The 21,252-nt window shown below is 45.4% G+C and overlaps 1 protein-coding gene across 6 annotated transcripts in view; it reads left to right on the forward strand.

Annotated features, from left to right (window-relative positions):
* Nucleotides 1–21,252, forward strand: part of ERCC6L2 (ERCC excision repair 6 like 2) — a 427,384-nt gene that overhangs the window by 274,848 nt on the left and 131,284 nt on the right. For all 6 annotated transcript variants that reach the window (XM_029617631.1, XM_029617627.1, XM_029617610.1 and 3 more), the window contains one exon: nucleotides 8,346–9,420. In XM_029617631.1, coding sequence (XP_029473491.1) covers nucleotides 8,346–9,420 — 1,075 coding nt within the window. The remainder of the gene's footprint in view (nucleotides 1–8,345; nucleotides 9,421–21,252) is intronic.

Raw genomic sequence — 21,252 nt, forward strand, 5'->3', positions numbered from 1 at the left:
AGCAGTCTTCAGCCATCCCAGTTGGAGTATCTGGGGGTCTGGTTCGACACGGGACAGGACAGAGTTTTCCTATGTCTCAAGTGCGCCAGTTGATGAACACCATATGCATGATGGTATAGTTCTACCTACAGGTACTCAGCTTGATGGCAGCTACCCTGGAATCGGTGCCGTGGGCAAGGGCGCATATGCGTCCTCTTCAGCCATCTCTGGTGTCTCGTTGGAACCCGCAATCTCAGGATTACGCAGTTCGACTCCACTTGCCAATGGAAATCTGCTCCTGCCTCCAGAGGTAGTTGCAGGAGGATCATCTGAGAAAGGGAGTTCAATTGTCCTCTCCAGCCTGGTTGGTACACATGTCAGATGCGAGTCTCCATGGTTGGGGGACTCACTGTCTGGAGTTGACGACCCAGGGGCAGTGGAATGCTAAAGAGTTCCGCTGGAACATCAATCACCTTGAGGCCCAGGTGATACGGCTGGCATGCTTGCAGTTTAGTCACAGTCTGTGGAATCAAGTGGTTTGTGTCATGTCGGACAATGCAACGATGGTGGCTTATATCAATCACCAGGGAGGAAGCAAGAGCCAGCAAACATTGCAGGAAATAGTCCAGCTGATGGTATGGTCAGAAGGTCATCTGCAGATGATCTCAGCCTCTCACATTGCAGGAAAAGACAATGTAAGAGCGGACTTTCTCAGCAGGGAGAGTCTGGACCCAGAAGAGCGGGTGTTGTCAGCCGAGGCATTTCAGCTGATTGTGGATCGTTGGGGCCTTCCATTCCTAGACCTGCTGGTGACTTCTCGAAATGCGAAGGTTCTTTGATTCTACAGTTGCAGGAGAGATCTGTGGTCCCTGGGAATAGATGGTATCATACAGGTCTGGCCGGAAAACAGATTGCTTTATGCCTTTCCTCCGTGGCCATTGCTGGGCAGGATAATTCACAAGATCAAAGACCACAGGGGACTAGTACTCCTGGTGGTGCCAGGACTGGCCCTGGCGTCCGTGGTATGCGGATTTGCGATGACTCCTGGTGGAGGCTCCCCGTAGTCTTCCGCTGCACATGGATCTGCTCAGCAGGGACCAGTTCTTCACGAGGATCCGACTCAGTTCTGTCTTACGGTTTGGCCCTTGAGGGGGCTCGCCTGTTAAAGTGTGGTTATTCCTCTGTGGTGATTGCCACTTTACATGGCGCTCGTAAGTTCTCCACTCCACTTCCTTGGCTTATGTGCAGGTTTGAAGAGTTTTTGAGACCTGGTGTGAAGAACGGAGTGTTCTTCCTCATTCAGTTAAGATCTCTCTCATTCTGGATTTTTTGCAGGATGGATTGAATAAAGGCTTGGCCCTTAATTCCTTGAAGGTGCAAGTTGTAGCTCTTGCCTGTTTCAGAGGCCTGGTGAATGGTGTTTCTTTGTCGTCTCATCCTGATGTGGCTCGTTTTTGAAGTGAGTGAAGCATGTTAGGCCTCCCTTGAGGTTACCGGTTCCATTATGGAGTCTCAATTTGGTGCTGGACCTTTTGGCGGGCACTACATTCCTACCACTGTGTAGCCTTTCCTTATGGTTATTGACCTTGATGACTGTGTTCCTGGTGGCTATATGTTCTGCGCGTCGGATTTCTGAGCTGCAGGCCTTGTCTTGCCAGGAGCCGTTCCTTCGGGTGACTCTGGGGGCATTACAGCTGTATACTGTTCCATCCTTCTTGCCCAAGGTAGTCTCAGATTTTGATTTGAATCAGTCCATCTCCTTGCCATCCCTGGATAAGGTCAAGGATGCGGAGGAGTTTCACCTTTTGCGCTCCTTGGATGTTAAGTGTCCTGTTGTGCGGTATCTGGAGGTCTTGGAGTCTTTTCGCCTGTTTGTTCTCCATGGCAGGAATAAGCAGGGAGCTCCGGCTTCGTCGGCTACCATAGCTGGTTGGATTAAGGAGGTGATCATGGCTGCTTATCTTATGCTGGAAAGGCGTTGCCTACTCAAGTTAGGGCTCAGGCAGTGCATTGGGCAGAAGTTAGTCTGTTGTCTCCCATCGATACCTGCCAAGCTGCGACATGGTCTTCCTTACACACTTTTTTCCAGGTTTTATCGTCTGGATGTGCAGGCCAGGAGGATGCAGCCTTTGCATGTGCGGTGTTGACTGGACCACGGGCAGCCTCCCACCCTGTTGGGGAGTAGCTTTGCTACATCCTACTGGTTCTGAGTCCAACTGTCTACATGCTAGGAAATGGAGAAATTGCTTACCTGATAATTTTGTTTTCCTTAGTGTAGACATATGGACTCAGCTTCCTGCCCTTGGCTGCCGCATGAGTGTGTCAATAATCCTCCTGTGGGGCTCTGGGTCCCAAGGGATTACTGGTAATTGTTTATTCAGTCCCTAGCTTGCGGTACCTAGAATCTTACGAGATTTCAGTGTTTATGGTTGGTTGAGTACAGTTCTGATTATCCGTTTTTAATCATGTTTTTTAATCAAGTTTTTTGCTAGTCTGTCGACAGTTGCTTTTGAAGAGAATACTGGCAGACTGGGGTCACTGCAGGGCTATATATACTGTGACATCAACTTGCTCTGTCTCCATCTGCTGGCAGGGGAGCATAAACCCACTTGGCATAAGTGCATCTGTCTAAAGGAAAATGAAATTATCAGGTAAGTAATTTCTCCAATAAGTTAGTTATTTTGTTTCTGCTGTATTAACAAAAGCTTTATTTTGACAGTATTTGGAACAGTAGATACTCTTGGAAAGCTATAGTGTTAAAGTTAAACCGACAGTAAAACAAACTTGGATTGAAACAGGGTATAGGACAGATCATTTCATTTTTTAATATTTGTACTGTTTCTGTTTTGGTGGGCTAACATTATTAACTTTATACATGACCAGTATTTGGTTTTGGAATATAACATGACGCAACTGTAAAATCTATGCAATGCAAAATCTCAACACTTTGTTTCAAGAAAGTTAAAAGATAAACAGCTCCTTAATCTTTTCCTCTTCGGCCCTTTCTTATTTTCTTCTTTTGATTTACAGCATGTGCAGTATCCTGAACTATCACTGTTCTTGAATTGTCTTGCATCTATTGCCTCCCTTTTCCTCCTTCACACAATAGACCACTTTTTCCTTACATAGCATTCATTTATTTATTTTTATTTGATTTATATTCTGCCTTTTAACCACTTCAAAGCAGATTATATTCAGGTACCATAGGTATGCCAGTTTGCAAACTTTTTGTAGTGTCTGGTACACAAAGCATGCTTGGCTGCAATAATCCTTGATGTTTAACATAGAGCCAAAATGTGCCTGTAACTATAAGCCATTATCAGTGGTATGCTTGGCCTCCAAATCCTTGAGTCTTGGCCACCCTGCTCTATGTTTACCTAATAAATAATCTGATTATGTAGTGGTTTGGCCTGCAGAGTTGTTTAGTTTGGAAAGTCATTTGACTTGGAAAGAGTTAGAAGACTGCACCAAAATGAAATATAATGTGCTATAAATCTTAACTGCATAACCATGTCATTTGGACAAAGGCAAACCATTCCCTAGTAACAATAGTTAGTATATGGACTGAATTTAGCATAGCTGATTATGGACCTGATTTACTAAGGCTTTTCTCCCATTCTATATCTAATGGGAAAAGCTTAATAAATCAAGTGTTTTACTGTTGGAAATTGCTTTCAAAAATTTGTGTTTTCTGATTAAATAATTGTATGTCATATTCTTACTTGCTAAGTTCATATGCACAGCATTCCACCTGTGGATACATTTTCATTAGTAAAGGATACATTAAATTTAAAATTAATGGGATAGATAAGCATCAGAATAATCTGCCATTGGATGTAATTGAGATGTCTTCTGTAGAGATAATTAAATCAGCAGTGACTCCTACTTTGGTAGAATTCAAGTTATGAGTAGGACTACAACCCTCACTGTGGTTAAGGAGCAGAACTAGTAGGGATGTTATTTTTTTAAGTGGTTCCTGTTACGACTGTCGCTGCCCGACGTCTCCACTCCACCCTCCTTACCTCTCTGGCGACGACTCCTGCAGTTGACGGACGTTTGGCTGCCGCGGCTTCTGCCTGGCGTCCCCGGTCCGGCTTAGGCGCTGCCTCCCGCCATGTTGTCCAGTTGCCTTAGGGTGCACGCGCTATGCGGCCCTGCTTCAAGTACCTTCTTTGGCGCGAAATTCAGGGGCGTCCCCCTGTGATGACATCACGCATCCCAGATACAAATAGCCTACGCGATTGCTAGCCGTCGAGTTAGCAACAGGTTTCCTAACGGATGGGATTTGCTCTCCGTACCTAGCTACTCTGCCTCTCCATTATTGGACTTACTCTATTTGGGGTACCCACTCCTCGGGGGCCCCTCTCCTCTTTCAGGTCACTGTCTGGAACAGGTACTCACTCCTCGAGGGCCCATGTTCCTGGACTCGCTACCTGGACTTCTCTTCTGCCTGGAAGACACCACTGCCAATACCATCAGTGAGTTACCATCTATTTCTCTCAGAGCTGTTCCCTGGAACCAGGTACTCACTCCTCGAGGGCCTGCCTTTACTTCAGCTCCTGTGCTCCATACCGAGAGACCGCTGTGTGAGTACTATACTAACGAGGCTCTATTCCTGAACCCTACATATATTGCTTGTATTCACGATCTCAGTTTCTCTCCACTACAGCACAGCCATTGTGGGATCGCCGATTCAGAGCCTGAGGGACTACAAGTCCAGCCGGGCTACATTCCTGCTCACTACCGCCACCTCTGTTTAATAAAAGATCTAACTGTGTGTGTGTCCTAAAGCTGAGCCTGACTTGTGGCCCTTCAGGGGACTTCCCCCCGTGGGCGTGGTCAGCAGCCACAGAGTCCAGGGGTCCACCCAAATCCTTACAAACAATAACAGTAAAAGTAAACCAGTCTTGGTCATTTACGGACCGATTCAGTACAGTGCGCTCCGACGGAGCCACTGTTAACCCTCTATTGGACGCGCGTTTTCGACGCGCTAGCGTTACCCCTTATTCAGTAAGGGGCCGAAAACGCGCGTCCAACCCCCCAAACCTAATGGTGCCCGCAACATGCAAATGCATGTTGATGGCCCTATTAGGTATTCTCGCGCGATTCAGAAAACAAAATGTGCAGCCAAGCCGCACATTTTGCTTTCAGAAATTAGCACCTACCCAAAGGTGGGCGCTAATTTCTTCGGGCACCGGGAAAGTGCACAGAAAAGCAGTAAAAAATGCTTTTCTGTGCACCTTCTTATTTAATATCATGGCGATATTAAGTCGGAGGTCCCGAAAGTTTCCAAAAGTTTAAAAAAAAAAATTTTGAAGTAGGCCCGCGGCTGTCGGGTCGAAAACCGGACGCTCAATTTTGCCAGCGTCCGGTTTCCGAGCCCGTGGCTGTCAGTGGGCTCAAGAACTGATGCCGGCAAAATTGAGCGTTGGCTGTCAAACCCGCTGACAGCCGCTGCTCCGGTCCAAAAGGAGGCACTAGGGACGCGCTAGTGTCCCTAGCACCTCCTTTTGCCTGTTTTTACCGCCGGGCCTAATTTGAATAGTGAATCGCGTGCACAGGAGAGTGGCCTGTGCGCTCTCCCGCGGACTTTACTGTATCGGCCCGTTAATTAGGAACAAAGAAATGCTTGGTGGGTCCTAGATAAGAACATAAATGCCATGCTGCGTCAGACCAAGTTCCATTGAGCCCTGCATTCTGTCTCTGAAAGTGGTCAGTGCAAGTCACAAGTACCCATCAGATCCCAAATAGTTGAGCTCTTTCAAGTATCTCACTCCCAGGAATAAGTGCTGGCTTTCTTAAATCTATCTGGCTAATAACTATTTATGGCCTTCTTCTTCTTCTTCAGGAACTTGTCCAATCCTCTTTTGAACCCCACTGTGTTAATTGCCTTGACCACATCATCTAGCAGCAGATTCCACAGCTCGATTATGCACTGAATACAAAAAAATTCTTCCTATAAAAATCTGCCAGTTACTAGTTTCATGTATTGTACTCTAGTCCTAGTGTTGTTTGAAAGGGTAAATTACCATTCCCTTTTTACCCTTTCCATCCCATTCATGATTGTATAAATCTCAATCATATCCTCTGTTTTCCAGGCTAAAGAACCCTAATCTGTTTAGCCTTTCTCCATAAGGGAGCTTTTTCATCCCTTATATCTTTTTTGTAGCTTTTCTCTGTATCTTTTCTGTGTATCTACCAGGTATTATGATATTCTTGGTTTTGTTCCCTTTTCCTTTCCAAATAATTCCTAACATTCTATTTGCCTTTTCCTCTGCCACTGTACACCAAGCCAAAGATTTCAAGGTACTGTCCACAAAGACCCAGAGGTCCTTTTTCTAGGTAGTGACTCCTAACAGGGCACTCAGCATCATGTACCTGTAGCTGGGATTATTTTTCCATATCTGCAATGCTTTGTACTTTTCCACATTAAATTGCATCTGCCATTTAGATGCACAGACTCCTCCTCTCACAAGGGCTCACAATCTGCTGCTGTTTTAACAACTCAGAACAATTTTGTGCCATCTGCAAATTTGGTCACCTCACTCGTCGTCCTTTTCTGCAGATCTTTTATGAATATGCTAAATAGCACAGGGACCAATATAAACTTCTAGACTATTCCACTAGTGACCTTTTTCCATTTGGAAAATTAACTGTTTAATCCTAGCTTTTGTTTCCTGTCTTTTATCCACTTACCAAACCACATCAAGACACTGTCTCCTATCCCATAACATTGTAATTTCCTGAGGAGTCTCTTATGAGGGACTTTGTCAATACTTCCCTTTGTAAAAGCCATGCTGACTCTCCTCCATTCAACCATATCTAGCTTTGTGGTCCATAATTTTGTTTTTAAGAATAGCTTCTACCATTTACCATTTTGCCTAGCATCAGGCTTCCACCACCTGTTCTTCTTGTGTCAACCACTGAACTGGGTGCTTAGAATTAATATCCAATCATAGGTCAGGTGCATAATAGATTAAAGAGAGGATAAAGCTCCCAATTATTTCAGCAGCCATTAGTCTTTTTTTTTTTTCCTAGAAATGGACAGGTCTGGAAGTTCTGTTTCTTTACCACAGTGAGGGCAGCTCTGCCCCCAACAAATGAGGGGGCCACTTTAACTTAAGGTTGCTAACTGGCTCCAGATTTCAAGACAGGAGGATTGAGGCTATCCTGAAGCAAGCTTTTGAGGCAGTGACAATGAACTTGCAAATTGCTTCTTGTTGTACCTTGGTAGTTCGGGCTATCTTGTGTTTTTGTCAAGAATCTGGTGGTATTGGGTCTGATCTTGGACCTATAATAGAAACCGGGGGCTGCGTTCTTGGCTGATGCAGGCTGTGACTTGCTGCGCTCAGCTGCCAGAGGAGCTGCTTCAGTTATTGCAGCCAGTCGGCAGCTGTGGCTGTGCAACTGGTCCACAGATACAATTTATTTATTTATTTATTTATTATTGTTTTTATTAAGAGTTTTCAAATACACATAACAGCTCAAAACAGAGATATTGATACAACAGCGCATAAACATAACAAACATCCAGAATAACTAGTCAGCCGTGATTCATCACAGTAAATTGGTAACATAACCTATTTCATCCTACAAAGCTGTAACGCCAGTTCACGCTATCATTAGTTATAAAGGAAAAGGTGAATCAGTTAGGTGAACGTTTGTGAACTCTAAGAACTCTTTATGAACTCTTGCTTAGTTCTCACAGTGAACAATAAGCTATATAAAAGGAAGATCTAGTGGCTTCCATGTGTATCTGTTCCTTTGTTCCTTCCATGGTAAACTAAATCTGATAATATGAAGTTGCCCATGTAAAAGGGCCTTATTTAGGGTTGCCAAAAAGCATGAAACCTTTTGACAGCATTTTTAATGATCCAGATACCATTATTTACATATGTATACTTTATATGTGTGAAAATATATATATATAATATATACTTTTGAACTTGTGGCTACTGAGGAGTATTGAAAGGGGTATAAGGACTGCAAGCATGACGAAGATACCTTAAAATTATTTGGGGAATCAGTGAACAATGGCTATAGAAAAAAGAAGTAATGTTTTAGTTTACAGGACAAGGAGACAAAAAGACAATAAATTAGGATGTAATATTAAAATGCTTTTTTGATAGCTGTTGTATTATCTGGTTAAATGCAGCCATAACTCCTGCCACATGTAAGCAGACAGCTGTGTATACTCAGTAGATTATTTTAGCAATGTCAGACTTTACTACTAAACCGTGATGTTGTATGTGTTATCAGCTAGCACATTTGTGGTTTACGACCCCTGGGTATCATAAATAAAATAGTAAATATATCTGTTGCATTATCTAATATTTTTAATAGTTTAATATTTCTTTATTTTTTAGCCTATGGAGCCATGTGGCGAAGACTATATAGCAAACCTCGAACATGGAAGACTTCTGGAAAGAGAACCTTTTGATTTGAGTAGTGATAGTGATGAAGAAGCTATGAAGAATTCAAAGACCAAGACCTGTAGGAGCAGAGTAAGCAATGCAGGCAATACTGTTGATTCTAAAAGAGAACTCACATTGCAACAATGTGGGTTTTCAAAACTGCTAGAGAAGAAAACTGTAGCTTCCAAAGATTCCAGCATGAGCAGTGATCTTTCTTACAACCAAAGCTCTGCAAATCAGAGATCGGATGGAGAGCTCAGAAGAATGAAAATGATCAAAAGTACATTGGGGTATCAGACAAACACAAAGTACCCAAAACATCCAGATGAGAAAGATATTCATAGAGTGAAAAAGCGTGCTCCAAACTGGGATTTTTCAACTGACTCAGAGGAGGAAAATGAAATAAAAAATACAAGTATGCACCGGAGGGTTTCAGAGCATGTTAGCTTTGTCAAGGAGACTGAGGACAGCTCAGAAGAGAGTGACATCATCTACTCTTCTCAACTGTCAGCTCAGCAGGAGAGGGCGCCAGCTAAAGAGACATCGTCATGGGATTCTGAAAGTTCAGATGCAGAAAAGGATAGTGATAGTTCAATTATGAAAGGACGTTTTATGACATCAGAGCAACCTGCATTCACCAGTTCTTGGTCATCTTTTAAGAAAAAGATTTGTGCCTTCAACAATGCCCAAAAAACTTTACAGGCCAAAGGCACTGATGATATCAGTGATGAATCTGATGATTTTGAAATACCAGCACAGTCCAGAGTTTTAACCATGAAAGAAATGAAAGATAAAAATAAACTGCTTACTTTTACCAAAGAAGACAGGGAAAACAATTCTCAAACAATAGATGTCTTTTCATCATCTGAAGATGACCTACCACCTAAGAAAGTCAGGTTTAACAAGGAAGACCAAAAGTTAAAAAGTCACAGACACAAAATTAAGATAGAGTCACAATCACCAAGATATATTAAAAATACCAGTACTCACAAAGAAGAAAATGTTGGCTCACTGGACAGAATTTTAGGTAAGTATGAATGTTTCTGTCAGGATTTGCTGAAATGAGCCATTTATATTGCAATTGTTGCAGGCTATATTTCTACTGTTGACTGCTATCATGGTACAGTACAGCACGGCAATTGCAGAGTCCTCTTAATAGAATCTGGGAAGTAAAGTCAACTACAGTGATCCCTTGACTTACAAACTCAGTTGGTTCCAGAGGGCTGGTTGTAACTCAAGCTGGTTGTAAGTCAAGACTACTTTTTCCATAGGAAATAATGGAAATACCCATAATGCTTTCCAAACCTCTCAAATGCACCCCTTACCTAACCATTTCTATAATAAAAAATGGTTGTATAATGTCTGTAATTACCAGAAACACCAATAATTTCCTAGTGTACTCACCAAAAAGTTATAAAATGTGCCTAGCCTACCAGAAACAACAATTTTACCTCTTCCACCAGTTCCTTTACAGTATCTGCATATGGACTTTCTACCTGGGTAACATCAAGCTAGGTTGAGAGAACATTGCACAAATCTCATCTTTGGGTGAGTTTCCTCACTCCGAAGGTCATCAAATCTTCACAAGAGTGTACTGTTCTTTATCCCAGGACAAGCAGGATGCTAGTCCTCACATATGGGTGACGTCATCCACGGAGCCCTTACGCGGGAAAAACTTCTGGCAAGTTTCTAGAAGTTTTAACTGGCTGCCTGAGGCTACTGAGCATGCCCGGCATGCCATGATATTCCCTGCCACAGGGGTCTCACTCCAGTCTTCTTTTTTCCGCGCTGCTAGCTGCATCGCGGTTTCCAGGAGCCCCGTGAGTTACCTCACAACGACTAACTTTAATTCTCAACTTTTTACCCTTTACGGGTCTCGCTCGGTTTGTCACCGGCTGGTGACAAACTTCATACTCTTTTTTGACAAAAAGGAATCCGAATTCATCGACGGATGTCGACGGAGAAAACCTCCGGATTCAAAAAATGTCCGGCCTGCAACCGGACTATGTCCATCACCGACCCGCACGTGGAGTGCGTCCGTTGTTTGGGAGGAGACCACGACATCGCTTCTTGTGCCCAATGTCAAGAAATGACGACGAAAGGTAGGAAGCTTCGCCATGAAAGAATGGCTCAGATTTTTCAAATCAGAGCACCGACATCGCCGTCGACCTCGACTAGATCTTCCCCGATAGGCGTATCGAAGAAGATACTTCTAAAGAAAGTCCAACAAGGTTCGGGAGATGCTTCCTCGCCAACCCCGTCATCGTCCAGATCCGTTTCTGAGATCCGTCCCAAACATAAACACCGGAGACATCATGCGATTCCTCCGTTGCCATCGCCGGAAGAACCAAGGGCTAAACAGCGGAAGTTGTCATCGACCTCGGTAATCCCTTCAGAGGAATCGACACCGTCGACGTCCGTGGCGGACTTAACAACCTTGATTAAGAAGCTTGTCGCCGATGCCATGAAAGAAGCCATCCCGGCTGCATCTCCAATACCGGCCCTGGTAGGACCGATGCCGACCTACGGGTCGATGCCGACTCCCCAGTCGATGCCGGCCATCGGGCCGATGCCGATGACTCCATCGATGCCGGCCATCGGGCCGATGCCGATGTCTCCATCGATGCCGACTATCGAGTCGATGCCGGTACCATCGTCCACATCGATGCCAGTGCCGATGCCAACGTCATCGTCCATACCGATGCCAATCTCGGTGCCGATGACTGCTGCAGCTCTATCTATTCCGATGGACGTGCCTATCTGCGCTCCAACGATGCCTGCTGCTCCATCGATGTCAACAGCCTCATCTTTGATGCAAATTGCACATCCTTCGATGGAATCGACGAGTGTACATTCTACAATATCCACAAGTGCTTCCAGACCAATCTCCTCATTGATTCCCATCTCCATGTTTTCCTTTCTCACTACATCACTTTCTACGGCGGCACAACCACCTCCACATTACACTGTAGCTCCTTCTGCAGCTTCAAGCCGGGGAAAAAAGGCAACAGGAAAGTCCAAACATCCAGAGATTCCCTCTGAGAAAAGATTACATGCTATCCTCACTAAAAGATATCATGATCTTTTATCTTCCTTGCCTTCATACCCGGCGGAAAACAGTGATACCAGTGATGGGGCACCGGACATCCAGGATCCTTTACCAGGACCCTCGGGGGTTCCTCCATCTACAATTCCAAGCCATCCTTCATATCCTCAACCAGAGGATACATGGTCTGACACACAATCGGAGTATTCTTCAGAAGAATTTTTATCAGAAGGTACTCCGCCACAAACCAAGAAGCAATCCCCTCCTGAGGATTTATCCTTTGCTTCTTTCGTTCAAGAGATGTCGGAATCCATCCCTTTTCAACTTCAGGCAGAGAAAGATGACAGACAGCAAACACTGGAGATTCTACAATTTGTAGATCCTCCAAAACATAACCTAGCAATTCCAGTTCATGAAGTACTACTCCAACTTCAGCAACGGATTTGGGAGCACCCATGTACAACACCGGGAGTTAATCGTAGAATTGATTCTACATATTTAGTCCAAGCGGCCCCAGGCTTTGAGAAGCCACAACTACCTCACAGTTCATTAGTTGTGGAATCTGCGCAAAAGAAATCAAGAAGGTCAAGAACTCACGCTTCTATCCCTCCTGGGAAAGATAACAGATTCCTAGACCTTATGGGGCGTAAGATCTACCAGGGAGCGATGCTAAATGCGAAAATTGCTGCGTACCAACTGTATATAACACAGCATCAAAGAAACCTGTGGAAGCAGATTGAGGAATTTCTTCCCTCTCTCCCTCAACAGCAGCAGGAGGCAGCACAACACATTGTGCAGAAAGGTCTGGATGCGGGCAAGCATGAGGTGCGAGCGGCGTACGACGCATTTGAGACTTCTTCCAGAACGGCAGCTTCAGGCATCAGTGCTCGAAGATGGGCCTGGTTGAAGGCGTCTGACCTACGTCCAGAGGTCCAGGATAAACTAGTGGACTTGCCTTGCCTGGGCGACAACTTGTTCGGAACAAAAGTACAAGATGCCGTAACGCAGCTTAGAGAGCACTCTGAAACATTAAAACAGCTCTCTACGTTGTCCCACGATGCTCCTACTCACCCTGCCCGCAGGCCGCCACGGCGAGACACCAGACGGCCTTTCTTTAGACCAAGAAGGTATTACCCCCAGACCTCAAGGCCACGCTCTACAAGGCCTCCACAGCGCCCTCAGCAGAGACAGCAGAGAGCTGCAAGGCCACAGCCTCCGCCCCAAACTGCTTCCACCTCTGGCTTTTGAAAGCAGTCCCGGAGAACAAAGCCAACCCAACCCCTTTCCGGATTTGCCAGTGGGGGGAAGGATTTCCCACTTTTACAACGATTGGGAAAATATCACCACAGATCAATGGGTCTTATCCATAGTTCATCAGGGTTACCACCTAGACTTCACAGCTCCCCCGCCGGAGTGTCCACCACAAAACTCCCATCTCGATCACATACCTCAATTACAAATGGAATTATCTACTCTTCTGAAAGCAAGAGCGGTGGAACACGTACCACGCTCACAGAAGGGAAGAGGATTCTATTCCCGGTATTTCCTCATTCCAAAGAAAACCGGAGGACTGCGTCCAATTCTAGATCTCAGAAATCTCAACAAATTTCTAAGAAAAGAAAAATTCAGAATGGTATCCTTGGGCACCATTCTTCCTCTCATACAAAAGGGGGATTGGCTTTGTTCTCTGGATCTCCAAGACGCTTATACTCACATACCTATTTTCCCACCTCATCGCAAGTACCTAAGATTCAAGGTGGGACGCCAGCATTTCCAATACAGAGTCCTACCATTCGGCCTAGCCTCAGCTCCCAGAGTATTCACAAAATGCCTAGCGGTAATAGCAGGACATTTGCACAAACAAGGTGTTCATGTCTTCCCTTATCTAGACGATTGGCTTATAAAAAGTCAATCTCAACAAGGGGCGCTTACTTCTCTACATTACACAATAAAGGTACTGCACACACTGGGATTTCTCATCAATTATCAAAAATCCCACCTGCAACCATCTCATCTACTCCAATACATAGGAGCAGAATTGGACACAAACCTCGCACAAGCTTTTCTTCCAGAAGACCGTGCACATACACTGTCCCAGTTAGCGTACACCATGTCCACACAACTGCAAGTGACAGCTCATCAGTTCCTAATCTTACTGGGCCACATGGCATCAACGGTTCATGTCACTCCGATGGCACGACTTGCCATGCGACTTACGCAATGGACTCTACGGTCGCAATGGATCCAAGCTATTCAACCGCTTCATTCTCCCATCCAAGTAACCCACCAACTTCGCTCATCGCTAAACTGGTGGACAATCAAAGACAATTTACGCAAGGGCCTGCCTTTCCAAAAGCCGATCCCTCAAATAACGTTAACTACAGATGCATCCACCTTGGGATGGGGAGCTCATGTACACTCTCTTCAAACTCAAGGAACTTGGACAAAACTCGAAGCCACATATCAAATCAATTTTCTGGAACTTCGAGCTATACGCTATGCGCTGCATGCGTTCAAGGACTGCCTTTCACACAAGACTGTGTTAATCCAAACGGACAATACGGTGGCCATGTGGTACATCAACAAACAGGGAGGTACGGGCTCGTATCTCCTTTGTCAAGAAGCTGCGCAAATTTGGGACTGGGCCTTGAATCACTCAATGTTACTACAGGCCACTTATCTAGCAGGAATTCAAAATGTACTAGCAGACCGACTCAGTCGGCAATTCCAACCACACGAGTGGTCTCTGAATCCCTCGATAGCGACCAAAATATTCCAATGTTGGGGACAGCCAACAACAGACCTCTTTGCGTCGCACCTCAACCACAAGGTGACCAACTTCTGTTCCCTGCACCAACAGAAGCACCAACCAGCCAAGGACGCCTTTGCTCGCCCTTGGAACTCAGGCCTACTATATGCATATCCTCCAATACCGCTTATCACCAAGACACTGGTGAAGCTACAACAGGACAAGGGGTCCATGATTCTCATAGCCCCATATTGGCCTCGACAAGTATGGTTTCCCACACTGCTAGACCTGTCAGTCAAGGATCCAATTCGCCTGGGAGTAGCTCCCAATCTCATCACTCAGGATCAGGGCCGGTTGCGCCATCCCAACCTTCAATCCCTATCCTTGACAGCATGGATGTTGAAAGCTTGATCTTACAATCACTTAACCTCTCAACTAATGTATCTCAAGTGCTTATAGCTTCCCGCAAACCTTCCACAAGAAAGAATTATTCTTTCAAGTGGAAACGATTCACTTCCTGGTGCAAGCAAAACAATACAGATCCTTTCACTTGCCCCACAACTACTCTACTAGATTATCTGTGCTATCTTTCAGACTCTGGACTTCAGACATCGTCAATCAGAGTACATTTGAGTGCAATCTCAGCTTATCATGACAAGATAGGAGATGCACCTATCTCCACACAACCTCTCGTCAGTAGATTCATGAGAGGTCTAACTCAACTTAAACCACCAATTCGGCCCCCAGCTACGCAATGGGACCTGAATCTGGTCTTAACAGGTCTAATGCGTTCTCCCTTTGAACCCATAGATACCTGTGACCTTAAATTTCTCACATGGAAAACTATTTTCCTCATAGCCATTACATCAGCTAGGAGGGTTAGTGAATTACAAGCACTTGTCACATACGAACCTTACACAAAGTTCCTCCATGACAGAGTGGTTCTCCGAACACATCCAAAATTCCTTCCCAAGGTAGTTACGGAATTCCACTTAAATCAAACTATAGTTCTACCCACATTCTTTCCAAAGCCTCACTCTCATCAAGGCGAAAGAGCTTTACACACTTTGGACTGTAAACGTGCTTTGTCCTTTTACTTGAATCGCACGACGTCCCTCAGAAAATCCAATCAGCTTTTCGTCTCCTATGACCCAAATAAGCCTGGTAAAGCAGTGGGAAAGCATACTCTATCCAATTGGTTAGCAGACTGCATACAATTTTGCTATACAAAAGCAGGCCTTCCTCTCCAAGGGCGAGTAAAGGCACATTCAGTAAGAGCAATGTCAACTTCAATAGCGCATTTTCGTTCAGTGCCAATCGTTGACATTTGTAAAGCAGCAACATGGACTTCTCTCCACACTTTTGCAGCTCACTACTGTTTAGACAAGGAAGGACGACAGGATTCAGCCTATGGACAATCTGTCTTAAAGAACTTGTTTCCAGTTTAATCCCAACTCCTTCTACATCCAACCTGCTGTGTACTTCGGCTGCATCATTTCCACAACAACGCATCACTGCTACATGCACGGACAATGACTCAGCCTCTAGCTTGCTAATCACCCATATGTGAGGACTAGCATCCTGCTTGTCCTGGGATAAAGCAAAATTGCTTACCTTGTAATAGGTGTTATCCCAGGACAGCAGGATGTAGTCCTCACGGAACCCACCCGCCACCCCGCGGAGTTGGGCCTCAGACTTTATTATTATATTTTTGCTTACGCTTATTGCTACATACAAGACTGGAGTGAGACCCCTGTGGCAGGGAATATCATGGCATGCCGGGCATGCTCAGTAGCCTCAGGCAGCCAGTTAAAACTTCTAGAAACTTGCCAGAAGTTTTTCCCGCGTAAGGGCTCCGTGGATGACGTCACCCATATGTGAGGACTACATCCTGCTGTCCTGGGATAACACCTATTACAAGGTAAGCAATTTTGCTTTTCATACGCCACACTCTGAACGTCAAAGTGGCCCCTAACCCCTACACTAATACCTAAACCTCACCTCGAGTTACTATGAGGGAATTATGGTTAGTGTCTGTCTGTCTGTCTGTCTGTCTGTCTGTCTCTCTCTCTCTCTCTCTCTCTCTCTCTCCAGAAGTTTGGTCATAACCCAAGCCGTTTGGAACCCAAGAGCCTGGGGAAGCAGTGAATGGAGAACATTTTTTCAAAAAGGCTGTTATTTGGCAATGGGAATGAAGGGAGGCAGAGGGAGAATGACACACACAGCCTCCCTCTCATATAAAGAGCCTCCCACATTTATTTTTTTTGTATTTATTTTTTATTTTATAGGCTTTTATATACCGAAGTATTGGTGGTGGCCTTCACCGGTTTACATTTTAACAACAACAAAATACATTAACATTCAGTATGGCAACTTCAACATGATTATAATTATAACGAAGAGATAAGGTAAATTCAGAGGAGCAACTTAAAACAACATGGATTATAATAAGAGAAACTTGGGAAAGAGTACATGGATTGGAATAAATAAAATCTTGGATAAAGCCTTATTACTGAGTAAAATACTGATACTGTAGCATGACAGAAAGGATGTTAGAATCAACACGTGGTGTGTTGTATTGATGGGGTAGCAGTTGTGGGATATTCTAGCAGTGGGATTAAGAGTGTTAGTGATGGGTATAGAAGTGGAAGGGATTTGTGGAGATAGGTGGGATTATGGTGGGAAGAGCGGGGGAGATGTGGGTAGTTATATATGTTGGTTTATCCAATACCACAGACATACAAACATAGAAGGGAATCTCTCTCTCTGTGTTGGAATTTTTTTTCTTTGACCTGTAATTTTCTCCCCCTCCCGTGTACTTCCAGCTCAGTCAGAACCAGGGTTGGGATCTGGCAACATGAGCTTTAGTTTGCAATTACCTGGGGATTTTTCCTTCATTTTATATCATCTCTCTGTCCTTCTCCTCTTCCTCCCCCCCCCCCCCCCCCACACAAATACATTTTGGGAATTTGTGCTCAGCCAGGGTTCAGATCAGTGGGAATGTAGCACCACTATTCTTGCCGGGCTGTTTTTCTGATATGTTCAACCCTATTGCTCACATACATATAAAATCTCCTGCTCTGATTGTGTATGTAATCCAAAATCACGTTATTGTCAGTGTAAAAATGTAACCATTGTCAAGTTATAAGTGTATTTTATTTAGCGGTGTTCAGTAACTTCCACTGTTAGCACTGCCCCGCACAATTCAAGTCTTGGGATGGTATGGCTAGTCTGTGGAGCTAATTTAGCCTTCCCAAGAATAAATCCCACATGGGGTTTCCCTTCGTTGTCTGTTATCTTCTAGTAGGCCCCTGCAGGTATGACTTTCACTGAGGCATCTGAACAGACATAGATTTCCCTGTATTGTGTGTAGTGCGAGAAAAAGAGGTATACATATGTGGATTCTGGAACTTATCAAGAGCTTGTCTCCCACTCCCTTTTCTTGCTTCTGGGCAGCAGGGTATCCCATTCTCGTGTCTACTGAAAGCTCTCTTAGAAACGATTTTCCTAGTATAGTGACTGGGGCTGCAAATTCAACTCACTATACAAGGCTAGATAAGCTGTTCACTGTTGATAGAATCCCACGTCTGGTATATTATTTTTTCCTGGATTGGTATCTGAAAGGTGCATGTCTTGCTTTAAGTGCACTGAAACATTGCTCCTTTCTTCAACAGCAGGGGGAAAAGGGGACTTGGATTCAGACAACAACCAAGAGGGCCCTGCTTCTACTTTCTGGGGTACTGATACACAGATATAAGGGGAAAAGCACAGGATTGCTTCTACGACCAAGTGCATAAGCAAAGCATGTCAAGACACACTGTCTGAATTTTCAAGGCAGTTTATCACCCAGTAAAAAATATTACTATCTGAAATTTTTCTGGGTATCATAAGGTTTGGGGATAGAGCGACAGTTACTACCTTTAAGAGAAATATGGGAGTTACCTGCACTTTATCCCAGGACAAGCAGGATGCTAGTCCTCACATAAGGGTGACGTCATCCACGGAGCCCTTACGCGGGAAAAACTTCTGGCAAGTTTCTAGAAGTTTTAACTGGCTGCCTGAGGCTACTGAGCATGCCCGGCATGCCATGATATTCCCTGCCACAGGGGTCTCACTCCAGTCTTCTTTTTTCCGCGCTGCTAGCTGCATCGCGGTTTCCAGGAGCCCCGTGAGTTACCTCACAACGACTAACTTTAATTCTCAACTTTTTACCCTTTACGGGTCTCGCTCGGTTTGTCACCGGCTGGTGACAAACTTCATACTCTTTTTTGACAAAAAGGAATCCGAATTCATCGACGGATGTCGACGGAGAAAACCTCCGGATTCAAAAAATGTCCGGCCTGCAACCGGACTATGTCCATCACCGACCCGCACGTGGAGTGCGTCCGTTGTTTGGGAGGAGACCACGACATCGCTTCTTGTGCCCAATGTCAAGAAATGACGACGAAAGGTAGGAAGCTTCGCCATGAAAGAATGGCTCAGATTTTTCAAATCAGAGCACCGACATCGCCGTCGACCTCGACTAGATCTTCCCCGATAGGCGTATCGAAGAAGATACTTCTAAAGAAAGTCCAACAAGGTTCGGGAGATGCTTCCTCGCCAACCCCGTCATCGTCCAGATCCGTTTCTGAGATCCGTCCCAAACATAAACACCGGAGACATCATGCGATTCCTCCGTTGCCATCGCCGGAAGAACCAAGGGCTAAACAGCGGAAGTTGTCATCGACCTCGGTAATCCCTTCAGAGGAATCGACACCGTCGACGTCCGTGGCGGACTTAACAACCTTGATTAAGAAGCTTGTCGCCGATGCCATGAAAGAAGCCATCCCGGCTGCATCTCCAATACCGGCCCTGGTAGGACCGATGCCGACCTACGGGTCGATGCCGACTCCCCAGTCGATGCCGGCCATCGGGCCGATGCCGATGACTCCATCGATGCCGGCCATCGGGCCGATGCCGATGTCTCCATCGATGCCGACTATCGAGTCGATGCCGGTACCATCGTCCACATCGATGCCAGTGCCGATGCCAGCGTCATCGTCCATACCGATGCCAATCTCGGTGCCGATGACTGCTGCAGCTCTATCTATTCCGATGGACGTGCCTATCTGCGCTCCAACGATGCCTGCTGCTCCATCGATGTCAACAGCCTCATCTTTGATGCAAATTGCACATCCTTCGATGGAATCGACGAGTGTACATTCTACAATATCCACAAGTGCTTCCAGACCAATCTCCTCATTGATTCCCATCTCCATGTTTTCCTTTCTCACTACATCACTTTCTACGGCGGCACAACCACCTCCACATTACACTGTAGCTCCTTCTGCAGCTTCAAGCCGGGGAAAAAAGGCAACAGGAAAGTCCAAACATCCAGAGATTCCCTCTGAGAAAAGATTACATGCTATCCTCACTAAAAGATATCATGATCTTTTATCTTCCTTGCCTTCATACCCGGCGGAAAACAGTGATACCAGTGATGGGGCACCGGACATCCAGGATCCTTTACCAGGACCCTCGGGGGTTCCTCCATCTACAATTCCAAGCCATCCTTCATATCCTCAACCAGAGGATACATGGTCTGACACACAATCGGAGTATTCTTCAGAAGAATTTTTATCAGAAGGTACTCCGCCACAAACCAAGAAGCAATCCCCTCCTGAGGATTTATCCTTTGCTTCTTTCGTTCAAGAGATGTCGGAATCCATCCCTTTTCAACTTCAGGCAGAGAAAGATGACAGACAGCAAACACTGGAGATTCTACAATTTGTAGATCCTCCAAAACATAACCTAGCAATTCCAGTTCATGAAGTACTACTCCAACTTCAGCAACGGATTTGGGAGCACCCATGTACAACACCGGGAGTTAATCGTAGAATTGATTCTACATATTTAGTCCAAGCGGCCCCAGGCTTTGAGAAGCCACAACTACCTCACAGTTCATTAGTTGTGGAATCTGCGCAAAAGAAATCAAGAAGGTCAAGAACTCACGCTTCTATCCCTCCTGGGAAAGATAACAGATTCCTAGACCTTATGGGGCGTAAGATCTACCAGGGAGCGATGCTAAATGCGAAAATTGCTGCGTACCAACTGTATATAACACAGCATCAAAGAAACCTGTGGAAGCAGATTGAGGAATTTCTTCCCTCTCTCCCTCAACAGCAGCAGGAGGCAGCACAACACATTGTGCAGAAAGGTCTGGATGCGGGCAAGCATGAGGTGCGAGCGGCGTACGACGCATTTGAGACTTCTTCCAGAACGGCAGCTTCAGGCATCAGTGCTCGAAGATGGGCCTGGTTGAAGGCGTCTGACCTACGTCCAGAGGTCCAGGATAAACTAGTGGACTTGCCTTGCCTGGGCGACAACTTGTTCGGAACAAAAGTACAAGATGCCGTAACGCAGCTTAGAGAGCACTCTGAAACATTAAAACAGCTCTCTACGTTGTCCCACGATGCTCCTACTCACCCTGCCCGCAGGCCGCCACGGCGAGACACCAGACGGCCTTTCTTTAGACCAAGAAGGTATTACCCCCAGACCTCAAGGCCACGCTCTACAAGGCCTCCACAGCGCCCTCAGCAGAGACAGCAGAGAGCTGCAAGGCCACAGCCTCCGCCCCAAACTGCTTCCACCTCTGGCTTTTGAAAGCAGTCCCGGAGAACAAAGCCAACCCAACCCCTTTCCGGATTTGCCAGTGGGGGAAGGATTTCCCACTTTTACAACGATTGGGAAAATATCACCACAGATCAATGGGTCTTATCCATAGTTCATCAGGGTTACCACCTAGACTTCACAGCTCCCCCGCCGGAGTGTCCACCACAAAACTCCCATCTCGATCACATACCTCAATTACAAATGGAATTATCTACTCTTCTGAAAGCAAGAGCGGTGGAACACGTACCACGCTCACAGAAGGGAAGAGGATTCTATTCCCGGTATTTCCTCATTCCAAAGAAAACCGGAGGACTGCGTCCAATTCTAGATCTCAGAAATCTCAACAAATTTCTAAGAAAAGAAAAATTCAGAATGGTATCCTTGGGCACCATTCTTCCTCTCATACAAAAGGG

The sequence above is a fragment of the Rhinatrema bivittatum genome, chromosome 1 (assembly GCF_901001135.1).
Source record: "Rhinatrema bivittatum chromosome 1, aRhiBiv1.1, whole genome shotgun sequence".
Lineage (NCBI taxonomy): Eukaryota > Metazoa > Chordata > Amphibia > Gymnophiona > Rhinatrematidae > Rhinatrema > Rhinatrema bivittatum.